Here is a 27,004-nt window from a genome sequence, read left to right as displayed (position 1 = left end):
GCCAGTGTTTGTTTATGTGGTGGTCTCTTCTGGCAGATATTTAAACTTGATATTAAATATCAATTAAATTGGGGATCATGGCCCCCGGCATAGAGCAGGTACTCTGTGTTTTGTTAAAAGGTGATGAGTGTGATGGGCTAGGGTGGAGTCTGATTCCCTGCCAGTGTCTCTGGAATGTGACCACAGTGGCAGAATGGGAAGAACCGAATTCATCACGAGAAGAAATTCAGTCAGTCTCTACATGTTCAAGTTTTATTACAAAGTATGATGGGCAGAAAATATGGTACTTCTTATACAGGAGGCTGAAACAGAATGAAAGGGTGAAAATTAGGTTTAATATACTCAGGAAGCAAGAAATAAAGTCATAGATCTAACACTCCACTTTCAGGTGCCTTTGAAGTAGCCTTCAATGGAGATTTACCATCGTGGTTTCACATCACAGTGTTAAAATTTTATTACAAGCCCTGTGTATAATCAGTCCTGTGAAAATAATGTTTTAAAAAGAAAAATGGCTACAGTACAGTTCTGAAAGGGGCAGCTTCCTCTCCACCTGATCACGGGATGCCACAAAACCTATAATATAGAGGAAAAGTTTAAATATATAACAAATTAAGTTCAGACACACTAGGCTAAAGGGGACAGAAACTGACAGGCTAGAGCTTAACATTTCAGAGAACAAGAAACCTCCATTTTCTACACAGAGATGTGTACAATCATGCTACAAGTTCACACTCGAGGGAGGAAGGATGGAAAGTCACTGACAGAGGGGTCATAAAATACACAGGAACCAAAGCAAATTGATTCAAATTCGACTCAAGCAAGTCAAAGCTTTAGCTGCACAAGTTTATAACACACTGTATTACCACAGTCAACCCAAGGTGAGAACATTTCTTTTAAATAGCAGATATCACAAGATCTTATTCACTGGGTTGTCCAAAAGGCGGGTACTAGTAAGTTTTCCAGCTGTTCCACAGACTGCCAACATAGTTCCTCTTGAGTTCACACTTGCATTAGCTTATCTGTTTCTGGTTTGATACACAGGTCCAAGCCTCCTGGGAAGGCACCTGCATGTCTCTATACTTACAGAGTCACACCCAGAAAGTAGCCTGAGAGGAGCTGGCCCATCTCATGTGGCCACACATTTGACTTTGACCATTAGCAGCAATGACAATGGTGGGAGAAGAGGATGCAGATGGGCGAGACGGGTGACAGTCTTGGGGAGCCTGGCCCGGGTTCGCAGTGACTGCTCAGCTCAGCTTTGCTCCCGGGGAAAACCCAATTTAAATGCCAAGCATGACCCTCCTTCCTCATCCTGGAGTACAGACAGTAAAGGGAAGAGTCTGCTTCAGGGCTTCTCCTTTAACGGTCTCCTTAAGCCCAAGCCAGGTCATAGAAGGAGCTGCCACGTTCTCAAACTGGGAAAGGCGGAGGGATGGTACTGGGCTCGCCCTCCCATGGTAGTTAAGCCCTGCAGCTCCTACATACCTTATAGCCTAGGAATTCAAGGCTCAGGCTGCAGCAGGGAAAAAGGGGTAGGAAGGTAAGAGAAAGAGAAAAGAGAAAAGGGAGGTGGGGAAAAGTCAGCATGACTGTTTACAACCATTGCTTCTGCTCTCTACAAACCTACAACCAAGAAAAGCCACGGTCCAGAAGAATCAAGGGATTGCCAACACCTGCAGATTTCTACCACCAAACGTCACCAGGGCTGCACTGCAGCAGGAAGGGGCCCCTCTGCCCAGAGCTGTCATCCTGGCCCCACAGTTACCTAGTGTCAGACACCAGATGAACAGTCCACGCCAGCCGCGGGCCAGGCTCACTCCACAGCCACACGACGGACAGTCTGAATGCTTCTCCACCTCATACCTTTACTGCCCTCGGCTATCTTCTCCTTTGTTACCAATGATTTTCTCCCACATCCTAAATCTCCTAAAATTCTAGCCACACCTATCATCAATAACTTGTAGTTGTCTCAACTTTTTCTGTTTCTTCCCAAATCTCAATCAGTTCTCTAAGAGCCAATCCTGTTCTGATAAGAAATTCTCACAGGTTATCAAATATCTTCCCTCTTCAAGTCCTCATCTTGCAGCCTTGTTCCTCCCTGGAAAGAGAAGGTCCCCACTCTCCTGGGTGTAAACACTCAAGCTCTTGAAGGAGAAGGACTTGGACCCATTCACCAGCTCCCTGACGGGGAACCTGAGGCCTAATTAATTCAGCACCTCCCCCTCCTCTCAGAGCAGACAGGAAACAAAGGCAGCTCCTGCTGGGGGGAGGGGGGGGGGACAAGAGCAAGTTGAAGGGCCACCGCCAGGAGAGCCAGCGCCCTGAGGTGCCACCGAGGTCTTTCCAGTGCGGTGGGGCAGCTGCTTGGCTGGCACTCAAAGGGAGCAGGCGCAGAGCCTCCCACCCATTCTCTCTGGCTGCCAATCTGAGAACCTAAATGAATCCAACAAACACTTGCTTTGGAAACTACAAAGGATTTCTGCTTCCTGGAGCACAGCTGACCAAGAGGCTTTCCAAATCCTGAGACCACAGAAATCCCCTCCTCAGCCATGAGGCCATCTGGCCCACGGCATAAGGGGAGGGTAAGAGAGCCAGGACTTCAAAATACCAGCATCCCAGTAACTCTGAGTGTGTGTGTGAGAGTGTGTGAGTGTGTGTTTGTTTAGGGAGACTGGGCCCATGTGGGATGTCAGGAGGAAGAGGACCACACTGCGGGCCTAAGGAGGGTGATGGGGCTGGGAGCCCACAGGGCAAGGGAAAACAAAAAACAAAAAAAATGTTGGTTTCCAGATTAAATAACAACTTATCCAAATATACCCCAATTACTATTAACTAATGTTTTCTCCAAGTTGTTTTCAAGTTCCAGTTGACAAATCTCACCACTCAGACCAGGGAAAGTGCCGAAATGAATCTTAACTCAGAACTCAGTGTAATTAAGCACTGCCCCAACGGGACCAGCCCTCTCTACCACTCTGACATCCATTTCAGACCCTTTTCCACAGAAAGGTACTGATGGCCTCCTAGAGCAAGAAACATTCAATTTAGACTTGCTACCCTTGAGAGAAGGACCCTGGAACCACCAAACACAATGACAAACACAGGATGGTTCTGACCAAGAATTGTTTGCGTCACATCTCCAAACAGTGCAGTACAAACGTGGTGGTAAATGCAGGAGAGCTGACCTCCAACAGACAGCTGGCTGAAGAGCCCCCAAATCAGAGGAAAGCATAAAGGTAGAAGGGGAAATACCCTGACTTAAAAAAGAGCCTTTTTCTTTGGGATAAGCCCCTGTGTTTTAAAGCAAAGAGCTCTGACTTTGGGGATACAAATACATCTACTTTTGAAAAGGAAGACTCAACCAAGAGAGTTTAAGGGCCCAGAAGAACAAAGCTAAGTGCTTTGTTTCTCAAGAGCAGGTGAGAGTCCAAGTGGACAAAACCCTGGACTTCAAGTCTGCTTCTCTCTACTCTCGGATGCTCCACTCAGAGGGGACCTGGCAGAGCACATCGAACCAATATCCCCCCAAACTCTGAGCATGTCCCAAACTCTGCCTGCCCAAGGACTCACCTACTACCCCAATCACATGCAAAAGCCCCCATCACGGAACTTGTTTGTGTAACGGAAAACAGACACCTGCAGCCCACAAGTCCAATACTGCTCAGAACCTCACCTGGAGACAGGGCGGCTCACAGGGGTTTGTGGGGCTCTTAACTGGCTGACCCTGGGCCCTGATGCTTTCTTGCTACCTATTTAACTGACGGCCTGGGATCATCACAGCCTATTAGTCCATCCTGTGCAAGAGCAGACAGCCTCTCACACTCTAAAAGACCTTGTTCAGTCTAGACTGGATGCTCAGATTGTGCGCCTCTCAAGCAGGGCTCTCTCCGCTCACAGCGGTCTATACAAAGCGCAGCCAGTACACCACCAGTCACAGTCAACTACACAAACAGATACTGAAGTTCACTTTATACGTCATTCTTGTCTGTCATTCAAGACATGAAAGAGAATGGTCAGGGCTTACATCTGGAGGGCAAGACAGACTCCTAAACTAGGTACTGGAAATGTACTCTAAGCTCAGCTTTCCTGCAACTATTCCCCAGTCAGGCACCCCATCAGCCAGTCCAGCTCAGCTCTAACTCATGCCCAATAGGTTCGGGGGACTTTGACAGAGGTACTTCAGGGAGTAACAGAAGGCTTCCCACATCTGTTTTGGAGCCCAGAATGCCCTTGAAAAGAGCCAGGCTGAGAAAAGGTGTGAGAGTTGGCCGACTTCAGAGCACCAAGGAGGTTTGGGACTCCCCGATCAGGTACGTTCCGCTCAGGCAGTGATTCAAGAAGGCAAACTGCTCAAGGGGTCAAGGGCCTGGGGCCAGATCCAGGCTTGGAGGGAAGAGAGGAAGGTGCTAATAGGGAGGGCGATGAAACAAAGGAAGAGACCAGGGAGTAAAATTCTTCTTGTAAAAAAATTAGCCTGATAGATAAAAAATATACAAAGTTGAAATTTGCTAAAGACATTGATAACAGGAAGAAAGACAACTTCAAATTGCTATTTGTTCCCACTTAAGTGCTAACATGGACAGGGACACAGACTGCTGCCTCGGGCAGCAGACAGACAGACAGACAGAGACATCTGGACAGATGAACACAGCCAGTGCCTACAAAGCTCATGAACACAACGGCTGACAAACAAATATACAGAGATTTTTAATTGAGGAACCAAAGGAGAAGAAGAAAGGAGAGAACATCTTAAAACTCAGCCCTGGGCTGAGAAGGCGCCACACAGCACTGAGTCCGGCACAGAGGGCGGTGGGGTGACTGGCCAGGAACTCCAGGAGCAGCTTCTGGTAACGGTGGGTGCAAAGCAATGAAAGACATACTGGCCACCGGAAACATGTTTCTTCTTACTTTGGGGGTGGGACAGAGGCGGAAACACACAAGCCCCTGCCCCATGGGCATGGCGCCACCAACTCTACACTCTGAGTATCTCCAAGCAGTTGTTGTAGCAGATGGCAATCCAGTCAGGCTGGGTAGACGCCCACTGCACGTTGTTGATCTCTCCCTCGGCTGTGTAGGCCAGGATAGGGTCCTCGATGGCCCGGGGCATTTGCTGGATGTCCCAGATGAGAGCCTGATGATCATCCGCTAGGGACACAAAAAGCCAGCAAGTAAGCTCACAACTCAGGCAGTGAGGATACTGAGCCCTGCATTTTTGGGTGAGTGGGTTGGGGGCGTTGGCATATGTGTGTGTGTGTCACAGTATACAAAGCATCTGTTCACCAAAACCCCAGTGAGGGAGGTTTTATTTTAAGCCCCCATTTTATAGATGAGGAAACTGAGATTCAGAAATGTTGAAGCGCCTGCCCCAAACCACAGATCTATGTGATCTGTGAGTGGCACAGTCGGGACGCAAAGCATGGCCTCTGACTCTCAGGGCTCCATTCACTGCAGCAGAGCTAGCTCGGCAGAAGGGACTTAGATGGGCACCTCTCATCTGGGGCAGGCATCAGGAAAAGAAGATGGGATGGGATAAAAATGATCCCAAACATGTCATTTTCAGCCACTCAAAGTACTTCAGTGATTAAAGATCTCTCTCTGATGATTCAGTTACTTAATGGGATCCCCACCCCGTTTTATTTATACATCAACGACATGTTATACAGATAATGAGCTAAAGTGCCATGTGGACATGTGCCCAAGAAAAGGGCCCTGGGAAACACCAGAAAGAGGGTAATCATCCTAAAAATATATATAAGCACACGAAAAATGTCTGGAAGGAAACCTGTCAACATAAGAACAGTGGTACGAGTAGGGCGACGAGGTTATGAGTTATGTTTACTTCTTTCTAGTTCCTAAGTGACCTACATGTGGTGGTCATATTACTTTCATGATCAAAATAAGGAGTTCTTAATTTAAGAGAAAGAAAAAGGCAATGACCTTCAAAACCACAGTGCCCTCTAGTCCCACCAGCCAACCTGATGTGAAAGCCCATCTCTGATACATAGGGGATCCGAATGAACTAAACTCTAACAGGCCTCCTACCATGGCCTCATAACCTGGGCAAGGGTGTGAGGTGCTCTCCCGGAGACAGCCTGTGTCAGGAGGTCTGGGGGCTTGTTTTGAACACCCAGCACTTCTAAAGCTCGAAGTCCCTCTTCCTCAACGAGCTCAACCGAGCATGCTCTTCAGCAACAGCTCCTTCAACTGGCAGGACTCGGGGCAGGTGCAGTGCACACAACAGGAGCGGGTCTGGCAGAGGCAGCCGCCGGAAGCTGCAGATGGGCTTCTGCAGGGTGGGCCAGCACGTTCTCCTTTCCGTTTCCCCCTCCCACCCTCCCAACCTGCACCCCTGGGAAAGAGGGCCACAGTGAAGAAGTCAGGCCACAACCTGAGGTACAGAGGGAGGCAGCGGGCCTCTAACTGCTCCTCAATGAGGCAGACAGGCATGAGCAGAGGGCCCCAAACAGGAAAAGCTTCATGCCTTTCAAATGAATGCTAAGATGGCAGAAGACCACCAAACTACATTGCTCCTTTGGCTCCATAATGAACAAGGAAATGAGGATGCTACTGATTAGTGAGGAGAGGAAAAGTATGTTAGAAGGAAACCCAAGGCACTGAAAAAAATAAGGAGCAGAGTAGAATCCTGTCTGTGTAAAATCAGGGGATAAGTGTTCATACAGGAGGATGTGTACGCATGGATCCACCTAAGAAGGCATGGAAGGAGACACACAAGCTATTGTTAGAGTCACCTACGCGGAGTGGGACTGAGGTGGAAATGGGAAAGGAAGGAGAAGATGAAGACCTTCCTGTTTTATACAGCTCTGTATTATTCTAATTTTTAATAATAGACATTCCTAGATGGCCAGCATATTTTTAAGGGGTACTCTTCTTGGTCTGGCAAATGGAGAAATGGGAACAAGTCACATACCACTAACCAGGCCAGGCTATGCAGGGCCCTTCAAAGCACCCAGAGCTCAGTGCAAGGGGATATGTGCTTCTGACATCTCCCAGGGGACAGTCCCAAAGACTCAGTTACATCCAAGAGAGGCTGCCCCGCTTCTCCATATGCTTGGATGAGTCCTCTGTGCCAATCTAGATTTCAGAGCCGCACAGTATGCAGCACAAGCCTGCAACTGATACACAATGTAAAGAGTATACATATGCCCTGATACCACTGAAGGTTACAAGATCATCTGGAAATCTGGACTGCTTCAATTTTGCAAGTGTAGGGAGGCTCTCAATGGAGTTATTTGTGTAAATCTCTCGAACTATCCTTGGAACAGAGTAAGGATTAGAATTCTAAAGAGACAAGAGGAGACAGATCTTACCTCTCCCTTCCATTACTCCCCCGCAAGCAATTACCTGCAGTACAGATATGACACGATGAATGTGGGGCCCAAGCAATGCCGTTGACACATGCTCGGTGGTTGTTTAACCTGGCGACAGGTGTGCAGGGAACTCGGACGTCCAGAATCACTACCTGAGGAAATAACAAGAAAAAGGCCCAGAAACTTCAGGATATGATAGAAAGAAAACATAAGAAAAAAAAATTTAAGTATAACTTGTTAATTTGTAGATTTAAAGATTCTTAAGAGAAAGAGGGTCTCGGTCCCAAAAGTATCTACAGGATTGAGGAAAAAGAAAACACAGACCTAGGTAGTTTATAGTCTATGTCATGAGCAACATAGGACCTTTAGGCTGATAAAGAAGGGGAGAAGCGGGAATGGGTAAAACAAATTTGTATAATTCACCAAGCCCCATTAGATGCCTGTGCTAAGAATTCTGTGCACGCTCAGCTGCGCAGGATGAGAGCCCTCTCCCCCGATCCCCAAAGCAGAATTTGAAATGTAAGCAGCCTGAGGTACTGGTTTCATCAAAATAAAATTAATCACTACATCATCTCCATCCACAATTTACCACTTTCATCAAGTAACAGGCTTCAGAGAGTTGCCATTTCCACGTCTGTTCATTAAAGCTGGAAGAATCTATCCAGACTACAGCAGGGTAAACTGCCTGTTTCTTTACTCAGCACCAGAAGCATGTATGATTTGGTTTACTTTTTAGATACTGCTTTTCTTGGCTCTGACTCCAACTCTCCAAGTATTAAAAGTTCTTAAACACACAGTCCTTGTTCTAGATCAGGTTATTTCAATTTCAGCACCATTGACACCTTTGGATAATTCTGTGTTGTGGGGAGTGGTCCTAAGCACCAAGGATGTGTAGGAGCATCCCTGGCCTCCACCCACCAGATACCAGTAGCACTGCCCACTTCCCCCTTCCCCGCTGGAAATATCTCCAGATATTTCCAAAAATCCTCCGGGGAGAAAACGGCCCCCCAACTGAGAACCAGTCTTCCAGATGCACTAAGCAGTGCCAGAGCTGAGCGGCAGAGTCTCTGTTCACCTGAAGTACTCACCTCCATTCCATCCATGGCCATGGTGGCCAGGTAGTTGGGGTCCTGCTTGTTCCAGCAGAGGCGAAGCAGTGGGTGATGCTGCGGGTCTTCGTAAATGATGGTGCTGTGTTCTAGATGACGGAGGTCAAACATCCGTACCGAGCCATCGGCACCCACAGAGGCAAACATGTCCCTGCCACCCCCAGCCCGGCTAAACGCAATATCATAGACCTGTTGGTAAATAAGAAGCTTTAGTCAGATTTAGATCCATTACTGCCCTTTCCTGTAGCAGGGAAATCTGCCATCCCCAGTGCATCTAAATCCCCGCTCATGACACAGAAGGAGGTAAATAAAGCCAAACAGCGCCTGTGAAGACTAGAACCTGAGAGTGCTAACATCAATGACTTTCCAAAAAGTGAAGGTCACTCTGCTATGGAAATTGGCTGGCTGCTTCTCATATTCCTGCGTTCCAAGTCTTCTTCTTCCAGCCCCCATGATGGAACAAAGAGCACACACCCTGCTGACCAGCAGATCACAGTGACTCTGAGCACGTGTTCTGTACGCTTGGACAGGCCCAGCGAAGCCAGAGCCAGCGGCTGTTTCCCACCACCCTGTCAGAGATCGAGACGTTTATCTCCTGGGCCTTGGTGGCTTTCATTTGTGTGCAATCAGAGGCAGATCCATGACCACATCAAGGCCAAGATCATCGATTTGATAGGTGGAGGCCGCCCTCCTGTGGCCACTTAATAGCAGACAAGCTGGTTGTGCGGCAAAATCTGGACCTGAGACTCTTGCAAGAAAGAGGTAGCCGCAGTTCTGAATCACAGGAGGCTCAGGTGTTCCTACATTTACAAAGAGGTTTAATAATTGTTCTCTTGTCCTAGGACATGCTATTACTTCTCCTGGTTGGTTTGTGTTCATTAGTGAGTCAATTTAGGTTTTGAATCACAGTTTTCTGCATTTATTACTTGCTGCAAACATTGCACACCACTAACATCTATGAGAAAGCAGAGGCAGGGAGCTTCAGAGAAAGGGACGAGGAGAGACAGACAAAGCCAGAGCCAGACACAGGGAGACAGAGAGAAACTGAAAAGGAAAAACAAAATGCCAAACAAAATCCATCTTTTGGGGTCAAGGACAAAACAGCTGACTTCCAGCAAGACATGAGTAGAATCTCTCACTCAAACCGTGGCTCCAGCCTTCTTGAGGTTCCATCTACTAAGGGACACTGACAAGCAAGCATCTGTTTCTACTCAGCCTCATAAATTCCTTTTCCTCTGGCTCAGTATGAGAGAATCACACTTCTCTTTCTACAGTAGGAATTAGGAGTAGTTCAGAGGGGAATTGGGCCGGTTATCACAAGGAGGCCTGACAGACCAAGGCCCTGTCCAGCACTCACCAGCTACATGAGGGCTGGGGCGTGTCTATCAGTATGTGCACCCCAGGGGCTGGCTCTCAGTAACTCCCAGGAACGGGGCACCACGGCAGCATCGCTAAGCCATAAGGAGCCCACAGGCAACATGGCCGAGTGTGTAAAGCTCTCTCAGCTTTGCTGCTCCTTCCTCTGTGTGCCACTTGTGTATTTCCTCATAAGCCAAGGGAGGGTGACAACTCCCAGATATATGCTACCCTCTTCTGCACCAACCCACCAGGCAGCAACAAGAGCCCCTGAGCAACTCTTTACTTTGACAGAAAGAGGTGGCTGGAAAAAATCAAAAGTGCCAGGAGGTACCACTGTTTCTCTCAGGGCAACCATCCTTAGGCTCATTCCTTCAAGGCCAGGGTGTTGGTCCAGGGCCTGTTTGCTGTTAACATCCATTCCTGGCCCTTCCCTCTTGTAGGGAGAAGCTAAGGGATTTCTCCTCCTCTCTCTGTTTCTGGAAGCTTCTCTGGCAATGGCGGTGCCCCCTCCATGGCTCTAGCTTTTGCCTAGTAATCCCAGCCCCTGGGCTCCAGGAACCCTGCCTCCTCCCTTGGCCCCTCCGGCCTTCCAACAGTGGCAGCTTCCTGCTGCTCCTGCTCTCTGGATCACCTCACTGTTGCCTCATGGTGTGGCTTCTCACTCTACCATCATCTGTGAGCAATCTCCTGTATTAAATCCCCTCAGTTTAAATATTCAGAGTAGCTCTAGTTTTCTGGATTGGACCCTGAAAGAACAGCAGGCTAAGTTGTCACATAACTAAAATGTAGCAACCTGTTCCACTCGATGCCAAGAGGGTTTCCAGAGCTTTCTTACTGGTCTTCTTTGCAGGGCAAACTCTTCCTTTGCCCCTTGGTTTACAGCAGCCAAGTTCAGCAGACTAGTAACAGACCTTACCGTCGGGAGCACAGAAAGCCAAAGAACAACCACATATTAAGAATGATAACCTGGTTACCAACCTCCCATTCTGTGGACACCCTCAAGTTTCTGACCTAAGGTCAAGGAATCTGTACAGATATTAATACTCCTCGCTATGCAGAGTGAGGTAGAAAAAGAAACACTATCTACAGGAAATTTCCTGTAATTTTGCTGGTAGAGTACTAGCATGTTCTAGAAGTTAAAGATTTGTGATCATTTTCCAAAATCACTCAGAAGAATGCTTTGATTAAGATAATTACAAATAGCTCCCCTCGGCTTTTCCAATAAACATAGAAGAAACATCACTATCAAAATAAACCACTTTCAACTCCAAAGAGTACTAAAAGTATAAGTATTAAGAGAACATACTAGAATTTCATAAAACAAGTTTAGAGATAAAATGATGAATCAGGTTTGTCTGCCAGGAAATTTTCCCTCTTCCTCACACCCTGTTTTCAAAAAAAAAAAAAAAAAAATCGAGACAAGTGTAAGATTATTTTTCAATCACATCAGGTCCAATTTTGTCTATAAGAGATTTCGTTATTAAAAAACAGCAATCTCTGGCACAAAAGGAAAAAAATAGACTGTAGAATACGCTGTTTATATCAGCTCAAAAAATGCACTCATTTACAACAGTGTTGTTTTCCACTGTTTTGACACATTACTACTTTCAATTTAGCCAAGAAGACATCAACATTATGTTATGATTTTCCACATCATTTGCAGAACACTGAGAGAACAGTCTGACCTCACAGGGAAGGCAGAGAAAGCAGCTGCGGAACAGCACCCTTACCTCTTTGTCATGGGCGATCAGCTGGGTCTTCACATGGCCAGACACAAGATTCACTCGCCCCAACACCTGCCCTGTCTCCAGCCCCCAGATGGTACAAGTCGTGTCAATGCTGGAGGTACCTGGAAACAACCAGTGCAAGTCAGTGGCTGACAGGAGTGAGGTTCCCATGCAGGCTTCCTTCCTTGTGCCTATTCATCTGTTCCACCCAGGAGACAATATGCCGCAGACACTTCCTGAGTACAGGGAGGGTACCAGGAGAGCCCCAAAGAGTCAAGTGTTCAATCTGTACCCCAGGGCCTTAGACTCTGACTGGAGAGACGAGGTATCTGCGTAAGGGAAGCTCGATTCTGTATAAGGAATTGATAACCACATTCCATATTTAGCCTCTTTCCCACGTGGCCCCATTTTAGGAAACTGCATGACCTGGGCCCCTGGTTAAAAACTGGCCCAGTGTTACATCTGAGAAAAATGTTTCTCTGCTTCTTTAAAATAGAATACACACTCCCTCATGCCTTTACCTAAAAGATAAGGATCCACCTCATTCCAGTCAAAGGAGGTCAGAGGCGCACAGAAATCCGAGTTCTTATTATTGTTTAGCAAACATTCCAGCCTGGTCTCTGTTTCGCCAACCTGAAGGAACAATGATTTTGTTTTTAATCAGTCAGTCTTATCCACACAAAAAAATCTTTCAAGTCTTTTTTAGACAATATCTTAGTAAATTTAAGCCATGGGGACTTTTTATCATAAAGAGTAATAAAACCCTGAGGAACTAATTGAATGCTACTTCTTTCTAAGCTTTCTCCTCTGCTCAGTTTTGTTTTCCAAATTTTCACCCTCAAATCCTTCTAGATGATCCTTTTCATCCCCAAATCTTCTCACCTTGCCCAAACCAGAGTCTTTGTTCCCTGCAGGCTGGGCACCCAACTCCAGGCTACAGGAGATGCCGCAGGTGATGAGCTCAGCTGAGAGGGGAGGTGAAGCTCCATGATCCACTCCCACACTTTACTAGGGTCAGTATTTTGTTTAATTTACTCAAAAATATCCTGGCCATACATAAAAAAAAATACAATAATGCTACTTGCAGCAACATGTATGAACCTGGAGATTGTCACTCTAAGTGAAGCCAGAAAGAAAAAGAAAAATACCATATGATATCACTTATATGTGGAATCTAAAAAAAAGACAAATGAATGTATTTATAAAATGGAAACAGACTCATAGACATAGAAAACAAACTTACGGTTACCAGGGGAGGGAAGGGGGGAAAGGGGTGGGAAGGGATAAATTGGGAGTTCAAGATTTGTAGATACTAACTACTATATATAAAACAGATAAACAATAAGGTCCTACTGTACAGCACAGGGAACTATATTCAGTATCTTGTAGTAACTGATAAACGAAAAAGAATCTGAAAGTGAATACATGTATGTATATGTATGACTGAACTATTATGCTGTACATCAGAAACTGACACAACACTGGAAACTGACTAAACTTCAATTAAAAAAAAAAAAGTCCTGGCTATAAACAGAGTAAGAGGCCTCAAGTATCCCCACCCCCACAGAAGTCTATTGTCCATACATCACTTTAACTGAGACTTGAGTGTCCACGGCTGACTGCAGCCAGCAGCAGGGCTTAAGGATTCTCGGCGAGATTTACTAGGAAATCTGCTGAGCCAAACAAGGTCAGCCCAGATCCACTACCACTTGTTTCTCCAGGGCTGCAAGGATACTGCCTCCTACCCCAGTCTGTCCTCCGTGACGCCACGCTGCTAACAACAGCAAACACGGAGAAAGCTCGTTGGTCTGGCTGCCCATCAAGCACCGCTTACCCTCCATACACGGAGATAGTCGCCACTTGTCGCCAGCAGGTCTGGATAGACGCCTTTTGTGTCAGGGATCCACATGAGCTTTGTGGTGGGGTAAGGATGGTCAAAGGTGTTTCGGCAAATAAACTCTGAACTCTCTTCATCTAAACCAACAAGCTGAACCTGTAACATGACAAAATTGAGCCATATAAACATTTGTTTCTCTGAAGCAGTATCAAATATACCAGATTCCTGTCAGTGACAGAAGTCCTGAGCTGCCCTACACTCAACTGCAGAGACAGGAACCATGAGAGAGGACATCGAGGCCAACCATCCCACTGCTCAGAAGAGGAAACCCACACTCAATGGGCTGAGCTACACTGAACAGACTGCAAAGCTAGTAAGAGGCAGGGACATTTAAATACAGATTCTCTCACTCCAACTTCCGCACTCTTGATCCTACACCATAGAACAGCATTATTTGCCCAGCTGGTTACACCTTCCCCCACAACCCCTGAGGCACTTGACAATGTGCAGCCATGGTTGTAGTGACTCCAAGACTGGAAGTGCCATAGGCATTTGGTGCCCAGGGGCCAGGACTATCAAACACCCTGAGGAGTGCATCCAACAAAGTAACATCTCACCTAAAAAGGCAATCGTGCACAAACTGGCTGCTCCTCCACCCCTTCATCCCCAACACACATGCTGGCTAGTAACAGGCTTACACGTAAGGGTGTGCCAAAGGACCATTCACGAACCCAACCACCATAAGTGGCCAAAAAAGTGGGTGCCGTTGATGAGAAAGTCCCATCTGGTTCTGGCCACTTTTTCTTTGAGTCAGTTTTGGACCAATATTAACTTCCATCCTTTGCTATAAAACTCAGTCTAGCTCAGTAGGAAACGCCACTTGCTACCATTTGCTTATGAACTTCCACCAGCTTGAAGATGGAGCAGTGGGGATTTCTGGATGATCCATAGTGAAAGGACAAGCACTAACTGTAGAGCAGGAAAATAGAACTCCTGCTCTTCCTGCCTTTCTGACTTCAGTCTCAGATACCCACCCTTCTTTTTTTTTTTTTTTAATTTTATTTAGGTACAACTGCATACAATAAAATTCACTCACTTTAAGTGCATAGTTCAGTGATTTGGGTCTTTTGTGACTGGCTACTTTCAACATGATGCTCTTGAGATTCATCCACGTTGTATCAGCAATGTCTTCTTTTTAAATTGCTGAATAATACTGCATTATGTGGATTTATTTACCTACAATTTATTTACCCATTTACCAGCTGATGAACTTCTGGGCTATTTCTAGTTTAGAGACATTATAAATATTGCTGCTATGAACATTTACGTGTAAGTAGACCGCCAACCCATTTTCTAAAGCGGCTGTGTCATTCTGCATTCCTACCAGCAATACAGCAATATGTGAGTTTCACATCTTTGTCAGCACTTGGTATCGCCAGCTTTTGAACAAAAGTCACTCTAAGAGGGGTGTGGTAGTATTTTACTTTGTACTTCCCTAATAATTAATCATACTGAATACCATTTCATGTGCTTATTTGCCATGCGAATTTATTCTCTTATGATTCTGTTCAAACAGTTTGTAGTTTAAAAAAACTTCATATTTTAGATTCACAGAAATACTGGGCAGTAAGTACAGAGAGTTCTCATATACCTTCTGCCTCCACACACGCACAGCTTCCTCTGCTGTCAAAACACCTGCACCAAAGTGGTACATTTGTTACAAGTGATGAACCTACACTGATACATCACTATCATCCAAAGTTCACGGTTTACACTAAAGTTCACTCTGTGTTGTATAACCTTTAGGTTTTGACAAATGTTTAATGACATGTATCCACTGTGACAGTATCACACAGAATAGTGTGACTTCATTTTTTACTGGGTTCTTTCCTCAGTTGAATTTAGGGAGTTCTCTGTATAGTCTGGATACAAGTCCCTGCTTATGCGCTTTGCAGGTATCATCTCATAGTTTATGCCTGTTCTGTCATTTTCTTTCAGTGTGTTTTGAAGAATAGAAATTTTGAAGTTTGAGGACATCAGTTTATCATTTCTTTCTTTTACAGCTCCATGCTTTTTGTGTCCTAGCAAAGAAATCTTTGCCCAACTCCAGCTCATAAATATTTTCTCCTATGTTTTCTTCTACAAGTTCGGTAGTTGTAGGCTTACATTTAGCATACATTTATGCTACATATGCACATACATGTAGTATGATCCATTCCAAGTTAAATGTTTTATATGATGCAAAGTAGGAATCAAGGTTCACTTTTCTACATGTGAATGTCTGATTGGCCCAGCAGCATATGGTGAAAAGACTGTCCTTCCTCCTTTGAATCACCTTGTTGAGAATCAATTGACCATGTATTTGTGCATCCATTTCTGCACTCTCTATCCCGTCTCAATGATGTATATGCCTGTTCACTGACCAGGATCACAATGTACCGGCTACAGCAGCTTCCTAGTGAAGTCCTGAAATCAGATAGTGTCATTTCTCCAACCTACTGTTCTTTTTCAGAATGGTTTTGCTATTCTATATCTTTGCTCTTCTGTGTAAATTTCAGAACCAGCTTGTCAAATTCTACAAAAAGCCTGTCGAGATTCTGATTGAGATTGTGTTGAATCTATAAATCAGTTTGTTAGGTTTTCTTTCATTTCTCTCAGCAATGTTTTGAAGTTTCCAATGTACAAGTCTTGTATTTCTTTCATTAACTTTATTCTTAAGTATTTTATACTATTATAAATGGAAGGGTTTTTTAAATTCCATTTTCAATTGTTTATTGCTACTGTATAAAAATACAATTGATTTTTACCTATTAATCTTGGATCCTCTAACTTTGCTAAATTAGTTATTCATTTTAACAGCTTTTTCATAGATTTCTAAGAATTTTTCTATGCATATTTATAGATCTTGGCATCCACATCTGACTTAAAAATCCATATGATGACTAAACCTAAATATTCATTTTTATGGAGCACTCACAGGCTTTCAAAATCTTGTAATGTGCTGGGGGAGATAACCTATGAAGATATAAAAGGAGAAAAAACCCACTGCCCTAAGACAGCAATAAAAGCGACACCACAAAGTAATATATTAGCTGCTTATTTATGACACAGATACAGTTCAGAGGAAAGAGCAGTAATTCAAAATAGGCAAGTGAGGTAAAGGAGCTGGGATCCAAGCAGTCTTCAAGGGTATGTGGAAAGGTTGTAGGGAGGCAAAGAAAGGGAAGGCATTCCAGGCAGATGGGACAGAAGAACGAACTAAATGACCCACTTGATGGCAGCAAGAAAACCTGTTTGAGAGGAACCATCTGAAAGAGCAGCGCAGAGGCTGGGAGTATGTGCCTGGGGCAGGCTGGAGAGCCCTGAAAGCAAACTGAGGACAGAGGTGGGCTTTCCCCTGTGAAGGAATCTGAGAAGCAGTGGTAGGACCAGGAGTCCTCGGAGGTGTGAGAATGAGGCCTGGTAATGCCCTGCAGGACTGACTGGATCCAGGAAGAGGCGGGAGGCGGGAGCTAAGTCCAGAGACCCACAGGGGAACAGGTGGGAAAGGTTTGGGGCCTATGGTGACCAGCAGTGAGAATGGCAGGGGATAACCAGAGATGGCTGGAAGAGGGATTATGACAGAATAAACAGTTTTTAAGGAATTAAAAAGTTGACATTCTGACCTCTGCAGAAAATAAAATGTAAAGAAGGAAGATTCTAAATGGAACAGGGAAAATTGGTATCAGGCTTGCTGGGGGAGGGAGGAGGAAATAGATGAGAAGCTAAATTTTGTGGCTCATTGAGCAGAATAAAGAATAAGCCTCTCATATAGTTTCTGAGCCAGATACTGCATTCATGTATTTATTCAAATATTTACCAAGTGGCTATTAGGTTTCAGGCGCTGTTCCAAGTGCTGGGGAAATGGCAGCGAGCACAAAAGACAAAATCCGTCTCTCTAATCAGAAATGTAACACTGCGAGGTTAAACTAGAAGAGAAAATGCTACACTCACTCCTAAATGTTGCTTTTCAAGTCACCAGATATTTCTCCCCAAACCTCAAAATGTCAGATCCTGTGAGCATCTGACACTTAGGATCCACTTAACCAGACATTCAAGGCTTTCCACCACTCAACCCTAGCCTACCTTATCTTCCACTTTTATTTATCTGGTCAGTGCTTCCCATACCCTTCTTTATGCTGTCTTCATGCTGTAAAATCCTCATCCTTTCTATCGACTCAAATCCCGCCCAATGTTAATAAGTACAGTGGCATCAAGCTTCCAGGGCTCCTTATGTACCTACCACTTGCTAGCAGCTGTAGGAACTTGGACACGTTACTCAACTTTGCTAAACCTGTTTCTGATCTGTAAAGTGAGGATATTCACAATACCTACACCCCATAGAGTTGTATGTAAATTGCTTGGTATAGTGCCTTCCTCAGTGTACGTATGAGCTTTTAATATTACTACATCCCACCTCCTTTATAAACCACCTGCAGTCTTCCTAGTGCAGTAAGCTCTCAGTACTTATCCACACCACCCCTTTGGTGACTAACCCCATACTGCATCACTTACATTACTGCCTCGTGCTGTTTTGTTTAGTAAATGCCTTAAAAACAGGGCCTGTGTCTTAATTCTGCTTGTACTACCAACAGTGATGGTTTCCGAATCTGGCTATCAGATTTACCTAGGCTCCCCAACTCTAGCCCAAGATTCTGATTCAACAAGTGTCAGGTGGGGCCCAGGAGTCAGTATTCTTAAGAACCTCCCTGGTGATCCGATTCAGCAACGTTTGATAACCTCTGCACAACAGCACCCAAGCCGGGGAAGAAGTAAGGAAATGGCTGGACTTAATCTTTCCTGATCTCCCCAAAGACTTCATGTGTTCGTAGACTCGTGTGTTATCTATCCGTAGCCTAACTCACTTCGTTCTTCTGCTCCAAGTTGCCAACCAAGTATTGAAAGGAATAACAATTAGCTTTCACTGTTATTCAATTTTTTGTCCATATACACAGGTGTTAAAAATTTAATGATGAAAGCAATGTAAGTTCTCTGCGAATATTCACATAATACAGAGTGAAGTGGTAAAGTCTCCCATTAACTTCACCCTCAGTTCTACTTATTGACTCTCAAACCACAGTATCTTTCTGAATGGTTCTCTGTACATCTATATATGTGTATATATGATGGGTTAAAAAAAAAAGATAGCCTTGGACAATAAAATGTATTCTGCAACTTGCTTTTAACATATCTTGGGAGATCTCATGTCAGTACAGATAGCGCTACCTCACTCTTCCACAGCAGGCTGTGGTAAGCACACCATAATTTAACTATTTGTAGTTACTGTGTTTTGCTATTATGAACACTACTATGTACACATGTGCAAATGCTTTTATTGGACAGACTGCTAGAAGTGTAAACTATTGCATCACGTTTTAAATGTTAATACCACAGGAACAATGAAATAATAAACTTGTGTTGTTTTAAGCTTAAAAAAAAAAGTAACAAATTCTGTCCAGCAGTCTTTGAAAAGGTGGCTTCCATTTACATTTTCACTAACAGTAATATAAGAGTTACCATTTACGCACACCTTTAAAAACACTGAAAATAATCTTTAACATTTTTGCTAATCTGATGGATAAAAAATGGCATTTTACTACTGAGGATGAACATATTTATTATTTTTACTTCTGAATAGCAATTTTTAATATCTGAGTGCTTATAATGGACAAAGTATCAGCATTATGCTTAAAGCTTTACATGCACCTCCTCATTTAATCCCCTCAACAGCTCCATCAGGTCAGTACTATCATTTTTCCTACCTTCATAATATACTGAGTAAGAGATGTGAAGTATCCTGCCCCGGATCACAAAGCTAGCTGCCTTTTAAATACAGGCAGTCACATTCCACTACCCAAGCTCCTCACTGCTTGCTGAAAAACACCAACTTAAAACATTTGCCCAGTTTATCCCACTGAGTTGTGTCTTTTTCTTTCCTGATTTGTAGGAACTCTTATAGATGGCCACTGTGCCTTTATTTGTTACATACTTCCTTTGGTAAATTTGCCCATAAAAACTCTGAGGGTGGTGGCTTTTTGACAAGACCGGGCGTGTTCAGGGTGGTATGGCCGTAGACAGGGTGGTGGCTTTTTGGAGGGAGATCTTTGAGGAACTGAAAGATGAATTTCTGCCCCGTCCCCCTTGGGGGAATACTAAGGGTGAGGAGTTCTGCTCTCCCAACCCCGCACATAACTAGCTCCAACTGCTAAACTGGTTGGCTGGAGCCTGTGCCAGGGATGTGGGCCACCTCCCCAGCAGGCCTGAGAGCCCTACGTGAGGCAGGCACCACAGCTCTCTTGCCGTTGCACAGCCTGCTCCTGCCCGGACAGGCAAGGTGGCCTGCTCATTACAGGTCTGGCCACTCTTCACTCCAGTTTCTCTGCACCTTTAACTGAGCGAGGGATGTCAGTCAGGTTGGGTCTGCCCATGAGTTAGAAGTGGAAAAGCTGAAAGTCTCACTTAGGCTTTAAAGCCAATCTGCAATTTTCCAACTCACTTTACCAAGGAGTCGCACCACATTAGAAGTGCTTGTTCAGCTATTAATAAGAGTGGGGCTAGATTTCTCCTTTGGTGATTATTATTTGTACCATATAACCCCCTTGATAGGACGCTCCCAAGGGAAAAGGGGTGAGTGACAGAATTTCAACACCAAAATTCTACCCTGAACCTCTTACCATTATGTCCTCTATCATTTTCTTGATCATATTTACAAGTCTTATCTATATTTTAATGATCTTTCAATTGGGTTTGTTTTATTCTTTATATGAACTTTTAGATTAAGAGAATTATAAAACATGTGACCACTATATCAAAATATAGGTATACCAGAAAAGGTTAGTAACTACCCCCATCCCATCATCAATATATCACATTATTAATTTTGTGTGTGTTGCTTCTACATTCTTCTCTAAGCTCAAACAGATTTATGCACAAGCAGAAGGTTTTCCTGCAACTTTTAGAAAAACAGAATCCTATAGCCAATGCTATAAATCTTCTTATTAACTTAACAAAATAACGGGCATCCCTCAGGTCAATATGCAGATCCAACTCATTCCTTTTTTTTTTTTTTTTTTTAAGTTTTTAGGGAGGGAGAGGTATTTAGGTTTATTTATTCACTTATTTTTAGAGGAGGTACTGGGGATTGAACCCAGCACCTTGTGCATACTAAGCATGTGCTCTACCACTTGAGCTATACCCTCCTCCCTCCAACTCATTCTTTAATTGATGCATAGTATTTCATAGAATAAATGTACAATAGTATATGACCACTCCCCTAATGGTGTGCACTGCTTCCCTTTTCTGGCACTACTTCTTACAAGCTTCACTTCTGGAGACCAAAGTCCCAAGAGTGTGATGGCTGTATTAGAAGGTATATGCATTTTAAATTTTAGTAGATGCCGATTTACTTCCCTGACAGGCTGTAGCAACTAACACTCTTACCAGCAGTAAGTAAAAGGTGTTTACTTCCCATACTGTCAGCAATACTAGAAGCAGTAATTTAATTTTTATAAATTTGAAAGGGAAAAGTAGCATCACAGGGTCAATTCTCATTCCCTTTAACTACCTCTGAGGTGGAGTATCTTTTCCTGTTTATTGATCGCTTGTATTTTCTCTCCTATGAACTGGCTATTTATACTTTGTTCATTTTTCTATCATACTAAGTAAATTAGCTCCAACTAGGGTGTCATGTTTTGAAAATATTTTTCCTTGGCCTATCATTAGTCTTTTGACTTTGTCCACAGCTTATCTTTTCACAAAGAAATGTTCTATTTGTATGTACAGCTGACCTTTGAACAACGTGGAGGGCTGATCTGTGCATAAGTTAGTATGCGAGTCCTCTGCAACCTTGGATTCAACCAACCACAGACCCTGTGCAGTACTTAGTATTTACTATTGAAAAATTCCCACTTACAAGTGGGCCTGTGCAGTTCAAACCCGCACTGTTCCAAGGGTCAACTGTACTACAGTCTGTCAGTCTTTCCCTTACTTGACTCTGGACTTAATGATTGGCTTAAAGACTGCCTTCTCCTCTGCTCACCCTCCACTTCCCCAGTACAAATTTCCTAGTCAATCTTCTACTGTGATTGTGGGAATTTCCTTTACATTTAAATATCTGATCTGGAATTTTCATATACGCTGTAAATTAGAGGGCTCTAATTTTTTTCTGCCAGGTGGACAATTATGCCATACAATTTATTCATTTTTCCTAGTGAATTAAAGTTCTATCTTATCACAAACTACATTTCTATGTGTATGTATGTGTACATACACATAGAAATACCTTGGAACATTCTATGTGGTTCAATCAACTATATGTGGCATTGGCTATAACTACACCAATTCCAGTATGTTTATTCTGATCTGGTAGGGCAAGTGTTCCCGTTTTTCAAAACATTCTCTCTCCCCGACCCCTCAACTATTGTTGTTTTTTGGGGTTTTTTTTTTACATCGGTATATATTTATTTTTAAGACTCTGGAGACAGACAGCATTCTAGTTCTCACCCTGCTCTTACCTTCTGTGTCACTCTGGGGAGTTACTTAGTATGTCTGGAGCTTTAGTATCCTCATTTTCCCGTATGTTTTGATATACATTATTTTTATCAATCAGTTGATTTCCCTTAACTTAAAAGTATTTTCCCCTTAATACACAATTTTTATAAATTATCTTTTTAAAAAAGTGATTTATTTTCCCAATGGAAATCTTACACATTCTTAGGTATATTCTCAGGTATTTACAGCAGTACAACCTATAATAGCTGCAGATCTGTTGACACTGCTCCATTCTTTGTCATCAAATGTGGCTAGATTTCTCCCTCCTCTCTTCAAGAGGATGCAATCATTTTGCCTGGATGTCCAAAAGATTCTTTCTTCACTCTTAAAATGTAGAAACTTTCCTAGGAAAGTTTTCAGTGCCAATTGTTCTGTGTCCATTTTTCTTGAGATATAGTTCGTGACTCATCACTTCAAACCTTTATTCTATAAAGTCTTCTTTAACTACATATTTGAGTTTTTGTGTTTCACTTCTTTGATTTTCTTCAGAGACACCAATTATACCTAAGTCAGATCTTCTTTATTTTCTGCATCAATTACATTCTTATATCCATTTCATTTTCTCAATCTGTCTTCCCTATCCTTCACTGTTTTCAGCTGTTTGTATTCATTTTTATTCTCTTTCCAATGTGGCTTTTACTCTTGTGATAATTTTTGTTTTCTCTTCCACTGTTTTTCTGGGCTCTATCTGTTCCTGTCACCAAGCCTTATTTTACCTGATCTCCTATACCTCTGCTTGGAGTTCTTTATTTTCTTAAGTTCTTTGAGTCTACGGTGACAGGACTGGCCATTAATTTTCAACTAAGGTGAAAACATTTTTCTAGTGTGGATACTTTACTTTCCACTTGTTTCCCATTCCCCCCCCCCCTTTCTTATAGTATCTCTCTACTGCTACTGTACTGGTTCCTTTTGAATGAGGCAAGTTCTCTCTAGATGATCTGAAGCACATTCCCAAGGTAGAAAAGTCAGGACCATGTTCTAAGTTAGTATAAACACATGAAGCTTTTGCATCTTCCCAGTCTACAGAGATGAGGTGCTGTCAAGCTGCTCACAATTCAATCTCTCTTCTAACCTGCCTCATCTAATGCTTACAGAGACGATGGCACGTGTGTGTGTCTCCTTGTATAGTGTAGCCCCCCTCTCACCCAAGGTGTCAAATGGGGTCTGGAGAAGCTCCTGCTGAACCAGATAAAGGATTGTTGATTTTGCCCATCAAAATCCTACTCTGGAGAACTGTGCTCTTCTGATTTGAATCTGCAGTCACAGATATTCTTTCGCAGCATTTTCCTGTACCCATTTGATCTTCATTATACTGCCATCCTTCCTCACTTACTGTGGGAGCATAAGGAAAAAGTATGACTTTAATCATCTTTTTGTCAACATTAGGTTACTCCTCTGCCTTTTCCTCCATAGTCTTCCCTGTCCTCCTGCTAAACTTCCTCTATCTCCCACCTCCACTGCCTTTCTGCAACTATTGCTTCACAACTCTTTATCCCAACATGTGAAACAAATGCCCCTACAAAGAAAAGACTGTGAAGCAAGATCACTTTTACTTATTTTTAAACTGTGGCTATTACTATCAGATGTCTCCTAAGGAGTAGATATGAAATATAAAATATCTACTCCTTGGAGGCATGACCACATCTTCACTTTCAATTACTTTCATGAATAACAACATAAATTACTATTCGCATCACTCATACCTTATATTAAAAAAAAAAATTAAAGCTGCCATGTCTATTTTGTTACTATGCTCCTTAAGGGAGGAAACTGTGTATTCAACTTTAATTACATACAGTGCTAGCACCAGAACATGAAGGTGAATGCAAATGTATACATGTGTGTGTGTATATATGTGATTTTTTAAAAAGCCCTCAAGTTATCTAAATCAATATACCACTCTTGTCAGATAGACATTTTCCCACAATTGTTAATAAAACCAAAATCAGCCAAGGCAAAATTCTGTCAGAATAAGCCAGCTTTTCTTGGTCTATTCCACTTGTCTTCCCTTTAAGCCTGTTCCTGACTGACTATTGTTGATCAATGTCTGCAGAGAGGTTCTGCCTTGTCAGACTTTGAGGTGAGTTCTGGCATAGCACCCAACACCCCACCACCACACCTGTCCCTGGCGCCCCGGGCTGCTGGCTCAGAGGCTAAACAATCATCTCTGACATCACAGCCCCAGGTAGACCAGACTATCTATTGAACACAGATTCATTCCTTGTTCAAATCACAGCATCTCCAGTAAGTCTGTGTAAACTAGGTTAGGGCAAAAAGCAATAAAGCAGCAAAACTTTTATCCAGTGCTCCCATGGAGGAATTAGTTCTCTCACTGTCTAGAAAACAGGAAGGAAGCATTCAAACCAGAAGAGTTTTAGACTTTAAATTCCTCTGCTGACAGTCTTGCCAGGGAGGACTGATGGAGCACTGCAAAATACTAAATATCTACAGAAATACTTATGTGTACTAAAATACTTTCTTTTGATTGCTGCCAATGTTACAGCTGCTAACAAAGGATACCATCACTATGACTAAAAGACACATGTAGGTTCAATACATATTTGTTGACTTAATGAACAAATGAATGAAAATCCTCAAAGACTGCCACAAATACTGAGAAATGAAAATTTATATGCCAGAGTCAAAATCATTGTGTGCTAAATAGATAAAGTACCTCTGCATTAAAGATCTCACAGAAATCAACACAGCCTGACATGGCAAGCATTCATCCCATGTGTACTTCAAGTACAAGGCAGTCTTATCTAGGTTTACTACCAGTATTCTTCAAAAAGCATCAGGTATACCTATGGTTTCTCTCCTCAGAACCTCAACAATGTTTTCTAGATGCTAAATCATAAAATACAAATGGTTAGCTAGTTAAATATCAGGGCAAAATAAATCCCACTCACTCTACCAATTTTATTCAAAATCAACCCCGAAACATACAACTAAGTGGAACAGAAGTCATCTTTCCCCATAAAACAGGGGAAGTACCACTTGTCTAAAGACCATAGACATTGTCAAAACTCAGGAGACATACCAGAGTTATTGCCTCTAAGCCAGGTAGAAAAAGAAAAAATATGCTTAAACTAGCACATTACAGTACCTGGAGTCCAATAACAAAAGTTAAGAACTCTGACCTAGGTGAGGGCATTAAAATAGTTTTAAGATGCTGCATTACCTACATACATGTAACATGTATCCTTATACTAGTGCTCTCAATTTTATTAATCCAGCTTCCAAATCAGGACCCCGAGTTCCATTCTCAACTCTGCTATCTACCACAGGCCATAAGGAAGAAAGAGGTTCAAGCTATGTTTTGTTAGTATTCTGCTTTCTGTAGGCAATGGACTCCAAGATCAATGTATACTCCCTGGGATTTGTTTGTAAATCGTGTATGTGTGATCCCTGGGCAATGAGAGACCATCATTTTCATGAGTTTCTCAAAGGGGAGTCCAAAAAAAAAAAAGTTAAGACCTAACTCTAGAGAAACAGATGTGCTCCTGAAAATGTAAACAAAATTACAATGTTCAAATGTTTATTTACAAGACCTTTATGTGTAAAAAAAGAACGTCTTTCCTACAACAGTGGGTCAGAAATAATAAAATTTACCTGTGCAATGCCCCACAACTAGTCAGTGAATTAGACAGGACCCAACCCGAGAGGACCTGGCTTTCTTCCCTGCACCATGTCTGTGTCCACACAGTTCATTCTTCTTAAGTCACAGCGTTCACGGTGTCAAGTAGGTGTACAGGCTTTAAACACCACTAAGCATGGCTCTCAGTTGCTCTGAACACTATCAATCACAACGTTTACTCTAATACAATAAATGGAAGAGATTAAGGAGTAAGGGAAAGAAAATGCTTCCCACGGACTTACTCAACAACTTTCAAAAATAAGTTTATGCTGCACTGCCGGCTTAAAGCTTCCTCCTACTATCCGTGCTTCTATGAAGGATTCTCAAATTGTGGATGTCCATAAAGACTTAATACTCAAGGTTCGAGCCCAAGAAAAGATCTGGCAAGTATCATCCTTTTCCATTCGCAAAACAATGGCGGGATCACGACCATACGCCAAGATTTCTAAAAAGAAATCGCTCTGAAGAGGTCGAATATGAGGCAGCAATGGCAATGCCAATCCCGGCAGAAGGGCTGAGGATCCTTGAATAGTACCTGAGGGTGGGAGTAGGGGGCGGGGAAGCCTGCGCAGTAAACAGTCCTAATAGAAATCTGGCGTGGCCAGGAGTCAATGACCCTTAGCTGAGGCGCCAGCATTTTCTTCACAGCCATCACCCCCTCATCCCTCTTCCGCCCCCCAACTGAAGCAATGCAGCAGGAGGCAGGGGACAGGAGTGATAAATGGCATAACTTTTGGGTGTAAACTCGCGTTTGAGACCTGTTTCCGTCACGAAATAGCTGTGTGACTCGGACAAGTCACAACACGGTGCCTCAGTTTCCCCATCAAAAGATGGGGATAAACTACACTCCTAACTACTCAAGAATGCTGCCAGGATTAAATAAGAACGAGAGCGAAACCCTCTGCACAGGGCCAGACACAGAGGAACCGCTCCATGGAGCTACGGCAGGTCCGCAGGAGGGTCCCGGGGTCTGGACTCCAGCCCGAAAAGGGCGCTCCCGGGGCCCGCTCCCCGCCAGCGGGGTTCCGAGCCCCTGCCCGGCCCACCTTGTTGTTGTACTCCTCCACGAAGCTGCCCAGCGCCAAGCGAAAGCGCTTGTCGGGCCGCACGCTCCAGTTCATGGCGTAGACGGTCCAGGGCGCTTCATACTTGTAGATCTCCTTCCGCTTGCCGTGCAGGGACATGGTGGCGGCTGCGGGGCCGCAGTGAGGGCCCGGACGGCAGCGGGCTGAGGCAGGCGGGGAGAGAATCGAGCGGGGAGAGAATCGAGCGGGGAGCCGGGACTGGGACCGAGGGGTCCGAAAGGAGGCGGGGCGGGGGCGGGCAGGGACGGCCTAGCCCGGAAGCGGGGCCGCGGCGACAGACAACGACAGCCGGGCCCGACCCCCAGTTTCAAACCTGCTTCGGCTCGGACAACAACC

The 27,004-nt window shown here is 43.8% G+C and overlaps 1 protein-coding gene across 2 annotated transcripts; it reads right to left on the bottom strand.

Moving 5' to 3' along the window:
- Nucleotides 1-230: 230 nt before the first annotated feature.
- On the bottom strand, nucleotides 231-27,004 carry DCAF7 (DDB1 and CUL4 associated factor 7). 2 transcript variants are annotated; one of them, XR_835353.3, is made up of 8 exons: nucleotides 26,630-27,004; nucleotides 13,355-13,513; nucleotides 12,042-12,153; nucleotides 11,524-11,642; nucleotides 8,414-8,623; nucleotides 7,360-7,477; nucleotides 4,906-5,142; nucleotides 231-302 (listed from the first exon to the last, which is right to left on the bottom strand). XR_835353.3 is itself a non-coding variant. In XM_010955998.2 (7 exons), exons 1-7 carry the CDS (start codon nucleotides 26,765-26,767, stop codon nucleotides 4,970-4,972), a joined length of 1,029 nt encoding a protein of 342 aa, XP_010954300.1. In that variant the 5' UTR covers nucleotides 26,768-27,004; the 3' UTR covers nucleotides 4,681-4,969. The 2 variants fall into 2 exon arrangements, 1 of the variants encoding a protein (XP_010954300.1); XM_010955998.2 differs by lacking the exon at nucleotides 231-302 and having other exon boundaries at nucleotides 4,681-5,142.

This window comes from Camelus bactrianus, chromosome 16 (assembly GCF_048773025.1).
Source record: "Camelus bactrianus isolate YW-2024 breed Bactrian camel chromosome 16, ASM4877302v1, whole genome shotgun sequence".
Lineage (NCBI taxonomy): Eukaryota > Metazoa > Chordata > Mammalia > Artiodactyla > Camelidae > Camelus > Camelus bactrianus.
This window is presented reverse-complemented; position numbering and strand designations above follow the sequence as displayed.